Source organism: Salvelinus sp. IW2-2015, linkage group LG7 (assembly GCF_002910315.2).
Source record: "Salvelinus sp. IW2-2015 linkage group LG7, ASM291031v2, whole genome shotgun sequence".
In the NCBI taxonomy this organism is placed as follows: Eukaryota; Metazoa; Chordata; class Actinopteri; order Salmoniformes; family Salmonidae; genus Salvelinus; species Salvelinus sp. IW2-2015.
This window is the reverse complement of record NC_036847.1, coordinates 291,752-304,247: the sequence shown is the minus strand read 5'-3', so window position 1 is coordinate 304,247 and position 12,496 is coordinate 291,752. Positions and strand designations below refer to the sequence as shown.

Sequence of the window (12,496 nt, the reverse complement as noted above, 5' to 3'; positions counted from 1 at the left end):
GCTCTCCCTCTTTCTCTCAATCTCTCTCTCTCTCTCCCTCCCTCTATCCCTCCCTTCCTCTCTCGTGATGAGATGGTGGATGGTGATGAGTGTGTGTGTGAGAGAATGAGAGAAAGAGAGAGAGAGATAATGTGTTTTGAATGCATGAGGAATTTAGTCAACAGCTTAGGCCGACTGAGGGCCGATCGTAGCTGTGCAGTGCACGGATCGTGCGTGTGAGTGAGAGACCGTGCTCACAGGCACTCCATCATCAGCTATACCCTGCAGCCTCTCTCACTCTCCTTATCCTCCTCCTGAAAAGAGAGAGATCACGCAACACGCCAGGGAAAAGACGACAAGAAGTGTAGGAGAGAAAAAAATCTGCAGAGGCAAAGACTCTCTCCTCTCTACACTGCTCTTTTTCTGAGCGTGAGAGGGAAGGGAAGAGGGAGAGACAGGAAGGCAGTGAGCCGCAGAAATAAAAAAGTGCTTCTTGTCATTCGTGCTTCTTTCCCTGCCGTGGCTCCAACCCACAGAGCTCTGGTTGTCAGCCAGCAAAGAGCAGAGCGCTAGAGCAGTAGCAGTGTCTCTCTCTCCACAGAAAGCAGCCTGAGGAAGAGAGGATGCTAAACAACTTGACAGACACCGAGGAGGGAGAGGGGGGACCCAACTGCCAGGGTGAGTGATGAAATCTATCACATAGATGTGAGGGGGTGTGAGTGGGTGTGTGGGGGTGACTGTGTTTGTGTTGGAAGGTGGAAGGGGAGGGAGGTTAATACGTGTGTTTGTGAGGGGGAGTATAAGGTGTTTATGGCAACATTATTTTGGGGGGAGGTGTATGAGTGTGCATGTGCTCATGAATGTGTGCATGTGAGTACAGTGCTTGTCTTTGCAAGTTACAGTATACAGTTTGTGGGAGTGAGTGTGTGTCTGTTTTCAGGGATATGTGGGGTTGTGCAAACACTCATGTGTATGTCACTCCACGACAGAGACAGAAGAGGAGACAGAGAGAACAGAGAGACAGAGAGACAGACAGACAGACAGACAGACGACAGACAGGACAGAGCAGACAGACGACAACAGACAGAACAGACAGACAGACAGACAGACAGACAGACAGACAGACAGACAGACAGACAGACAGACACGACAGACAGAAGACAGACAGACAGACAGACAGACGACAGACAGACAGAGAGAGAGACAGACAGAGAGAGAGACAGACAGACAGACAGAGAGTGAGAGAAGAGAGATAGAGAGAGAGGCAGAGAGATAGAGCGAGAGGCAGAGAGAGAGAGAGAGAGACAGAGAGAGGGGGGTTGGACAGAGGAATGTATCTGTATCTCTGCACTCCTCTTCCTCCACCGGCATTTACAGTGTTCAGCTGTAGCTGTTACTGCAAGGCTGCTGTGACAGGAATAATAATGATGTTTCAGTGGGAAGAAGAGGAGAGGAGCAGCAGATCTATTGTATTCCTGTAGCCAGAGGACCAGTCTGCTTCATGGCACTGTCATGTCACTTGGCTCCCAGGCAGAGTCATGTTTGGGTAAAGGGACTGCTGGGATGCATATGTCAACCCAGTCCATTTGCCAAGCGTTCAGACCATTTCCTTTTTTTTCTTGACTATAATCCCTCCGTTTTTTTTGAACTTGAGAAAATACAGTGGCAGGACGGATGTCCTCGACCCCTGCGTCTTTGCACCAGAGCGGTGCAGTAACGTTTCTGTGTACCTGCATAGAAACTTCTTTCCTTCAGATGTGGCTTGCAGTGCTCGGAGCCTCTGCTTGTAGATTCTTGTATTCTTGTCATAGCCATTTTCTCTGCTCTATGATAAGGCATAGAGTGATCAGAGCAGAAAGTCAACCCCTACAGAGTGTCTGGGGAATCCTGTCTTTAGATTCAACTCCAGGGATCTACAGAACTCATTCATGCTGATGGCTCACCCCATCAAGGATATTGTCTCAAGGGGGCATGATGAACCATTCAAATGGTGTGAATTACGATAGCATGATAGCCCTGTTTTTGTGTGTGTGTGTGTGTGTGTGTGTGTGTGTGTGTGTGTGTGTGTGTGTGTGTGTGTGTGTGTGTGTGTGTGTGTGTGTGTGTGTGTGTGTGTGTGTTGTGCTGTGTGTGTGTGTGTGTGTGTGTGTGTGTGTGTGTGTGTGTGTGTGTTCACATTGAGCTCACGCTTCAGTCATCTTGGATCATATTGAAAAGCCTTTTGATGGAGGTTGACAGTATGCATATGTGGGCAAAAACAGACTTTCCATGACAGGCTTGTTTGTGCTCCACCTGTGTATGCATGCGCGTGTTTTTGTATGTGCATGCATGCGTATTTGTGTGTGCTCTACAGCTCACCACTGCTGTAAAGGCAGGATTAATTATGTGCTGATAAGACAAATTAATTATGAATCACAGGGATTTCCCAAAATGTATTAAGCTGATGTTATTTCTGAACACTTCAATTATGCTTTTGAACTACTTACATTTAAAAATGTGAGGCAACACTTTCAAAGCCACTGCAGTCTTATCTCCATGGTGCAAGCATTAATCTTGGTATTCACACAGTCGCTGTCCGTGGTTCTGAATACTGTTGTTCTCTGGAACTATGCAATGCTGTTCCAGTCTACTGCATTTGTTAATACAGTGGACTGCACACATTGCTGGGATTAGACTCTGTCCATGGTGCTGAAATGAGGCTGTGCGGAAATCTCTCTCTCTCTATCTACTCCTGCCCCCAGTCTGCTGCAAATGCTCAAACTCTGCTTTGTGTTCAATCCCCAGCTGTGTGGGATTTTAGGATCTCACGTTACCAAGGAATAGTACAATTCCTGCTAAACTATCTTTCCTAGAGTGTGCGCATTTGCGTGCACATTCTTGCGTCCATGTGTTTTTTTTGTGTGTGTGTAGGAGTGTGTGCACATTTTAAACTCATTCTGAATTCTCCTGGGTTTCTCATTGGACTCTTGTGGTACAGTGGTCCTGGCTGGTTTTTGGCTTGTCATTGGTCATTAAAGTTAAATTATGACCCAGTGTTGCATAGAATGGGCAGAGAGCCCGAATGTGTGTTGCACAGGGAATAAAACATTAGGCAATTAAAACTACTGCAGCAACGTGCATATATCAGCATATGAGCCTTCTGCATTATAAACGTTGATGTATTTCTAAAGGATTTTTTTGTTTTATAATGCATAATGCTATGTGATGCATTATGAATGCAGAGCCTAAAGGCTGTTAAAATACGTTGTGACCTTTTTATGAATGCTTATAGCAAGTCTTATAATGCACCATGTGTGATAGAGGGAACTATAAATGAATTCATAATTCCACACAGGTGGGTTATAAAAAGTGTTGCCGTAATCCCTGTCCAACTCATGTCTTTGTCAATGAAGGGTTGATCTGGTCTGTAATATTTTGGATTGACTGCCTGACTTGGCATTTGTCTCAAGGCCTGCAGTTTGCAAATAGTCTGGGTAGATATTTGACTAGATGTCCAGGAGTCTTATGGCTTGGGGGTAGAAGCTGTTTAGAAGCCTCTTGGACCTAGACTTGGTGCTCTGGAACCGCTTGCCGTGCGGTAGCAGAGAGAACAGTCTATGAATAGGGTGGCTGGAGTCTTTGACTATTTTTAGGGCCTTCCTCTGACACCACCTGGTTTAGAGGTGCTAGATGGCAGGAAGCTTGACCCCGGTGATGTACTGGGCCGTACGCACTACCCTTTGTAGTGCCTTGCGGTCGGAGGCCGAGCAGTTGCCATACAAGGCAGTGATGCAACCCGTCAGGATGATCTCGATGTGCCAGTGGATGAGAGGGTACGGTACATGAGACATGGCTTCAGTTCATGTCAGGAGAAAGTTGACGCTGGTAGTAGAGTGGAGTTGTCATCACCTCTTAATCAGGAACAGGAGGGGACTACAAATAGCAGAAACATTCCATTACAGTGGCGTCATCATAGGTTTGGACAAGTTTCTCCATGAAGTTGAACTCAGACATCTCAGAATTCACAAAGTCTAACAGACTGTGCATCTCGCTCACTCGACACGTCAAAGTAGCCCAAGAAATGGTCCTGAATAAAAATCATCCACATACCTGACGATAACTGACAACTGCGAAAAGACAGGTGGCACCACAGGTCCCAGAGTGGTGGGGCAATTGTTTTCCCCTGGGGCCTGCAGTTTCTGCTTATTTGGTAAACTAACCAGGTAAAACTCTGGACCCTATAGGGTATGACAGTGATTAATCAGTTGTAAAAAGGTTTTATAATGGCTATGATGGTACCACATTTTCCTAATCAGGTCACATGGTTTAAAAAAAACTCCTGGTCCTGGGCAGGATGAAACCCTGTCAAACTGCACCTACCTTGTAATTATATTTAGACTAGACTAAAAGGGTGGTTTCCTCCACACAGACAACAATTGATCGACAATAGAAATTACAGGGCTGAGCTTGCTTTATGCGTGTTTGCCTCATGTAGGCCTATGCAACTGTAGGCCTAATAAAGAATTTACTCACAGTCTATGTCATCACTATTGTGTTGATGATGTCATCACATCATACAGTTGATTCAAATGTTCTTTTCATCCCATACAGCATGTCAGATCACTAATGTTTAGCTGTAGCCTCGACTGCTGCAACATTTATATATATCAAATTTACATTTGAACCTTAATTTAACTAGGCAAGTCAGTTAAGAACAAATACTTATTTAAAATGACGGCCTATCGGGGAATAGTTTGTTAACTGTCTTGTTCAGGGGCAGAACGACAGATTTTTACCTTGTCAGCTCGGGGATTCAATCAAGCAACCTTGCGGTTACTGGCTCAATGCTCTAACCACTAGGCTACCTGGCGCCCGCCTAAAATGTTTACTTGTGTCGGTCATGTTATCAGGTTTGCTAAATAAATACTGGAGGAAAGTGGAAAGTGCACTTGAGCACGTGTTGTGCCAAAAAACATACTGCATCAACCTTTCTTTTAATCTCACTTTTAATGGATGATGCGATGAAAGCGATCAAATCATTCAGAATGGATTTCTACATCCCAGAGACGACAGTAGAAACGTCCATATGCTCAGCAAGTAAAGCATTGTAACATGCAATTACCTCTGCAAGCTCTTTTGTAGTTGCCCTTGTTAGCAAAACTTTCCCTCTCATCGTGCCCCTAAGTAAAAGCGAACTCTTGCATGACCAAAAATGCAGTAGTGTCGATAAGCTGCTTGAGAACATCCCTGTTCCTTCTTAACTTCTCGTTGTGTTGCGCAGTTTGAATACACAGACCTTCGTCCATTATATGAACTATACAGCTTTTTCCCAGAAGCTGGAATCTGAGGTGGTCAATGAAAGGGCTTCTTCAACCTAAAATCCACGACATTGTCGTTAGAGTTAGCCATTCTGGCAGAGAAAATGGCACTCTGGTAGCTATCTATCGACTTGCTACTGAAGTTAGCAAAGCATATTGAAATAAATTACACTAACACAACACAAAAATAAAAACAAGCAAGCAATATATAATCCATCTCCTGTAGATTGAAGAAACAAATTAATAATATCCTAAAAATTCTCAACTGTCATTATTCACGACCTCAATTTCAATCTTAATCTATCCAACAATGTTACCAAATCACCAAGCTTCAAAATCATAAATGTGTAGTACTAGGCTCATTTGCTGATCCTTTGATTGGATGGACAACATGTTAGTTCATAGTGCAAAATCTTTGATTTGTAGGAGGACTTCCTCCAGAAGTCATCATAATTACCATGTACAATAGGTCTATGGAAAGGGGTGAGGAGCACGACCTCTTAGGCTTTGTGTTGAAATCAATGTACCCAGAGGAGGACGGAAACTAGCTGACCTTCATCTACACCACGGTGCTACCCTAGAAGGTGATGCTGAGGCTACTGTGGACCTTTATTGCATAACATTTTGCTTTAATCAGGTATTTAGTGATGTGAATATATTTAGTATAGTTTTATCTAAAAAGGCATGGTCCCCTGCTTCCTCCTCCTCTGAGGAGTTGCCACTGACTCTAACGCTGAACTTCCACGATACGGATGGAATAGAGCCCTAAGATTGAAATTGGATTAACGGCGAAGATGTGCTGTCTGTTTATTGACTTGAAACTCAGTGAGCATTGACCCTGCTGCGGTCTCCTGGAGTTGCTGAGAACACTGACACATTCCCACACGTGCACTCACACACTCACACACACACACTGGTCCCTCTGATGAGTTAAGGGGTTATGGTTAATAGTCTGAGTTACGGGACTGACACAGCATAAGATGAATGTTCCAAGAGAAGGTGCTAATTTGCACCGCTGTGACACAAAGACGACAAATCAAACTGTTAATAGCCAGCGTATACACTAAACACCCACCTCAGTAGACCAAACATCATTCAAACATCTAAACTTCAAATAGAGCTTCAGGACAAAGTTGGCCCGTTAGCTTTACTGCCATAGGTGTCATGCAATATTATCACCCGTTTGCATGCAATGTTGTTGGAAAGGCTTATTCACAATTAAATGTTGGCACCTGCTATTTTCAGAAAGGAACAATAACAGGCATCACAATAATATAAACTGTGAAAAGAGCAAGTGCAAGCTTTGCTCTGACGCAAATGCTTAAGTCAGTCTGCCCCACAGTATATTGCCAATAAAGGTAGAATATGGAGGGAAAATATATATATATAGAAAAACATCTTAATTATACAGCAGGCTCTGCCATCTACTTCCTTGTAATTGCTTGGCGACTGTTTAAATATATAACTAGTCATTACTTCGGTTCCAACCTGTACTTATTCTATTTGACGAAAACAGCTGATGCGAGTCCCTCCCTGGTGAAAGAGTGAAATGTATTTTTTTTATTTAGCAGTGATTAAAAATGTTTTTGTAGCTCTGAGCTTAATACTAATGGAAGGTGAGGAACTGTGACTAGAGAGGTCCAGATCCTTGTTTCTGAGTTTTATTTCTCCCAATCAGCTCTGAAATATGTTTCATAGAGACACAGAGKGAGAGATAGAGAGAGAGGCAAAATCTGATGACACGGGTTTAATTTTACACGTTTGTTAAAATGACTAGGGAGTAAGTGGACAGCCACAGAGGAGTGTAATGGCAAGACAATTGGAAATTGATACACAAATAAGCCTTGGCCTGCTGTCAGACCAGCAGACAGATTGTTATCTCTGGGGGTAAAGGATTGTTCAGCTGCGTCTCACCAGCATTCAGGGTCCGGTGGAGAAATACACACGAATCTCAATACAGGAGCGAATTGTGCCACTGTTTAATGGTAATGGTAATGTACTTGAGGCCATTGAAGAACATACAGACATACCTCAGATTGTTCAGTTAGTATTTTATACATCTTCTCATAGAGATGAAGAGAGAAACGGGTATAGAATAAGAGTAAGACAGACAGGCAGATGAAAGGAACACAGAAACAGAAATGGGATGCGAGGGAGGGAGAGAGAGAGAGGAACCTGAGTCACTCCTTTCTTCACCTACCTTCTCCTCCTGTACTCTGATCTATGCTTTGGTTATGTCACAGTCTGACTGCATGTGGCTCCATTTGTCCCCTGCGTGTGATCCCAGATAATTACTTCTCTATTATGATTCTGTACATTGAGCCAGACATCAGCACAAACAGGCCTGGGAAAGACACAGCTAGCTGGCTGATACACAATCTAGAAGGGCAACTGTGAAATTGAAAGTTGAAATACCCCTCAAAGGTCCCCCCCCCCACAATTGAGGATAGGTCTTCAAGTTTGTGTCTCAACACTCATGTCTCAACATTTAGAGTGCAGCATATGCATTTGAATGTACAGTGCAGAAGATATATGTGCATCGCATACTGCACCCACAATATACAGTGAAACAAAGTCAGTACAGGACATAGTCCTTGAATCCACGTGATTTTCACTGCCCACCCACACCAGAATTGTCCATTGTTTCCTGTGCAGATACGAGACTGGGAAATGCACCAAACTCTAATTGTTTGGGTGTCAGACACGGCTCACAGGTGGAGCGTGACCTTTTGTTTTCAATCCAACATTTGAGATACATCATTATACCAAACAGTGTGATAATGAGGCAGTCTGCAGTCTTAATATATAAAACACACATGCAGACACGCACACGCGCACACGCACATGCGCACACACACACGCACACACACGCACAGACACACACACAGGAGAGTGATCATCGGCCCCATAGAGACAGACAGAACGGGAACATAATAATGAAATAGGCCTTGGAACATACTCTGATCGTCTTCAAAGACAAACTACATACAACAAAAGTCCAAGGGAAACTGAGTCCATTCCAAGGGGAACTGAGGCTACAGATTCCCCAGAGCCTCAGCTCACTGCCTGCCAAGCAGCAATACAAATTGACGCGTTGGGGGCTAATCAATAGTCTATCAATGGGACTGGCGCTAAGGTGAGGAGAGAGGACGGGAGGCTCTCTTCTGGAATGTGCTTGCACATCAGACACACTTTAATTCACTCCATTTCTGTATCGACTGCTCTAGTACAAGATCTTCCCTCTCCCATCCCACGCAACAGAGGTCTGATGTACCTAGCAACACTCGTCATTGGCTAATTAAACAGCATTGTGTTACATGTTTGCAGCTTTGAATTTATTAGAGTATGCATTACTAAAGAACTCAATAGATGATCTTATACTGGCGCAGTGAACTACATAGCAAAACATCCAATCAGGTTTTTAAGGACCCTAATTGCCTATCTCTACAGAATAAATTATGTAAACTCATAAATCCAAGCTATGTGCATCCATCTGAAGGCCAAGTGTATTTTTTGGGGTTTATCAATCTCGCTTCTCGTAACCTCTGAGATTACTTCCCTCAAACATCTTTCGGTCTTGATACACATTGATTTTCACCAATTACAGTCAGATGGAAAGTTTATTATCCTCTCCTCGCTTACTCTCACTCTCCCTCTTTTTCAACATTTTTCTCCCTTTTACTCTGATTCAGGATACGGAATGTGAACTATATGTTCTTCACAGTATACATCACCTTTCTATCTGCAGTGATCTAAATGTTACACACCACTGCATATGCCCCCAGACACTGTGTTCTACCTGGTTTAACCACCGCAAAACACACACACACACACACACACACACACACACACACACACACACACACACACACACACACACACACACGGACTTGGACGTGACTTGGAGGCCCCAGGCAGAGCCCAGTCTGAGGCCCCCATGTCTATTTAAAGAGTGACTGCCCCTAAAAAGCAACTTTTAATTTCTAAAATGGCCTTTGTGGCGTCAATACGAGTCAGAGACATGAATTAAATTGATGACAATTTCGCCATAAAGTCAGAGATGGTAGGAAAAAAGGGTATGTGGGTTGGCAGCACCCAGGCAATCATCAATTCGGAGCTCAGCTGCATGTGACACAATCGTCATGCCCATGGTCYATTTAGTTTGACATTTGATATCCCTATGGGGCTAGATGGAGACCATCAGTAAATTGTACAATGTACATGGGGCCATATTTTAAAATATCAATATCTCCAAATGTCAATGACTTAAAAACCCCAAACCAACTATAAATTGTAGAAATCCAGATACAAATATTTAAAGCATTTAATGAGACAAAAAAATGTGCAGCATGAAAAATATTGTCCGATTTACATTGTGTAATTTATTGACGGTTCCTAACTATCCCCAGAGATAACCAAAGTCAAACCAACTTTGCCACGGTCGTACACCGGCTGGCTGAAGCTAATTGACGAAATTATTTGGTTAAAAGGGCAGTTATTTTAAAATATAGGTTATAGGTCTGTCATGACTGTCCTGTGAGGATCAAAACGTGTCAGACCAGCTTGGCAATGACTGACAATAACCAGACCCTCTCCAACACACAAATGGAGGGAGGAGGGAACTGGGGGTTTTGAAACCTCCAAACCCGGTCGTAAATTTAGGCAGGAGAGAACTCTGTACCCTTTAGTATTTGCATTTGTATTTGCCAAAGCAGCAGCTACTTTTCATGGGGTCCAGCAAAATTAAGGCAAATTATAAAATTTTAAGAACATTACAATTCATTCACAGATTTTACAACACACTGTGTGCCCTCAGTCCCCTACTCTACCACTACCAAATATCTACAGAACTAAATCCATGTGTATGTATAGTGTGGTGTGTGTGTGTGTGTGTGTGTGTGTGTGTGTGTGTGTGTGTGTGTGTGTGTGTGTGTGTGTGTGTTGTGTGTGTTGTTGTGTGGCGTCGTGTATGCATATGGCTGTGCCAATGTTTGTGTTGCTTCACAGTCCCCGCTGTTCCTTAAGGTGTTTTTGAATCTGTTTTTTAAATAAAATGTTACTGCTTGATGTGGAATAGAGTTCCATGTCGTCATGGCTCTATGTACTACTGTGTGCCTCCCATAGTCTGTTCTGGACTTGGGGACTGTGAAGAGACCTCTTGTGGCATGTCTTGTCGTGTAACGGGCTTCCTCCTTCTCCTCATCCGAAGAGGAGTAGCAGGGATTTGACCAAAATGCAGCGGGTTGTGAATACATATTGATTTAATAGACAAAACGGAAAAACACGACAAACACTTGAATAATTACAAAACAAATAAACGAATGTAGACAGACCTAGACACGAACTTACATACAACGTGAAGAACGCATGAACCAGGAAAACAGACTACATAAAACGAACGACTAACAAAAACCGGAACAGTCCCGTGTGGCGTAACATACAGACACTGACACAGGAGACAATCACCACAAACAAACAGTGAGAACAACCTACCTTAATATGACTCTCATTAGAGGAAAACGCAAAACACCTGCCTCTAATTAAGAGCCATACCAGGCAACCCAAAACAACATAGAAACAGCAAACATAGACTGCCCACCCAAAACTCACGCCCTGACCATCACACACATACAAAACAACAGAAAACAGGTCAGGAACGTAACAGAACCCCCCCCCTCAAGGTGCGAACGCCGGGCGCACCAGCACAAAGTCCAGGGGAGGTCTGGGTGGGCATCTGACCACGGTGGTGGCTCAGGCTCGCGGACGCTGTCCCCCACACACCATAGTCACTCCCCGCTTCTGTATCCCCTCCCAATGACCACCCCAACTAAACCACCTAAATGAAGGGAGCACCGGGATAAGGGCACCGGGATAGGGCAGCACCGGGATAGGGCAGCACCGGGATAAGGGCAGCACCGGGATAAGGGGCAGCACCGGGCTGAGGGACGGCAGCTCGGGCTGGAGGGACGGCAGCTCCGGGCTGAGGGACGGCAGCTCGGGCTGAGGGACGGAGCTCCGGCTAGGGACTCGGCAGGTCGCTGCTGAGGGACTCTGGCAGGTCCTGGCTGAGGGACTCTGGCAGGTCCTGGCTGAGGGACTCTGGCAGGTCCTGGCTGAGGGACTCTGGCAGTCCTGGCTGAGGATCTGGCAGGTCTGGCTGAGGCTCTGGCAGGTCCTGGCTGGACGGCTCTGGCAGGTCCTGGCTGGACGGCTCTGGCAGGTCCTGGCTGGACGGCTCTGGCAGGTCCTGGCTGGACGCTCTGGCAGGTCCTGGCTGGACGGCTCTGGCTGATCGGTCTGGCGGACGCTCTGGCGATCGGTCTGGCGGACGGCTCTGGCTGATCCGGTCTGGCGGAAGGCTCTGGCTGATCCGGTCTGGCGGAAGGCTCTGGCTGATCGGTCTGGCGAAGGCTCTGGCTGATCCGGTCTGGCGGAAGGCTCTGGCTGATCCGGTCTGGCGGAAGGCTCTGGCTGATCCGGTCTGGCGGAAGGCTCTGGCTGATCCGGTCTGGCGAGGCTCTGGCTGATCCGGTCTGCGGAAGGCTGGCTGACGGTCTGGAAGTCGCTTGGTCTGGCGAGGCTGCGAGTCTGCGGAAGCTCTGGCTGATCCGGTCTGCGAAGGCTCTGTAGGCTCTTGAGACGGGCGGCTTTGCAGGCTCATGGCAGACGGGCAGCTTTGCAGGCTCATGGCAGACGGGCAGTTTCAGCGCCCGTTGGGCAGACGGGCAGTTCAGGGCCGCTGGGCAGACGGGCAGTTCAGGTGCCGCTGGGCAGACGGGCAGTTCAGGCGCCGCTGGGCAGACGGGCAGTTCAGGCGCCGCTGGGCAGCGGGCAGTTCAGGCGCGCTGGGCAGACGGGCAGTTCAGGCGCCGCTGGCAGACAGATGGCTCAGACGGCGCTGGGCAGACAGGCAGTGCAGCAGGCGTTGGCAGACGGCCGACTCTGCCCTGCTGAGGCGCACAGTAGGCCTGGTGCGTGGTATAGGCACTGGCTGCGCTGGAGGAGGAAAGCTCTGACAGCGCTGGCCAGGTGGGAGCAGCTGGAGAGAGAACCCGGAGAGACAGCCTGGTGCGGGGGGCTGCCACCGGTGGACTGGTACTTGGAGGTGGCACCGGGTATACCGGACCGTGAAGGAGGACACGTGCTCTTGAGCCACGAGCCTGCCCAACCTTACCAGGTTGAATGGTGCCCGTAGCCCTGCCAGTGCGGCGAGGTGGAAT

The 12,496-nt window shown here is 46.4% G+C and overlaps 1 protein-coding gene across 1 annotated transcript in view; it reads left to right on the top strand.

Annotated features, from left to right (window-relative positions):
- The first annotated feature begins 139 nt into the window (after positions 1 to 139).
- The window catches only part of slc12a5b (solute carrier family 12 member 5b), a 99,665-nt gene continuing 87,308 nt past the window's right edge, over positions 140 to 12,496 (top strand). Inside the window, exon 1 of the mRNA XM_070444350.1 lies at positions 140 to 657. Within this exon, the coding sequence (XP_070300451.1) occupies positions 603 to 657 (55 nt within the window). The 5' untranslated portion in view covers positions 140 to 602. The remainder of the gene's footprint in view (positions 658 to 12,496) is intronic.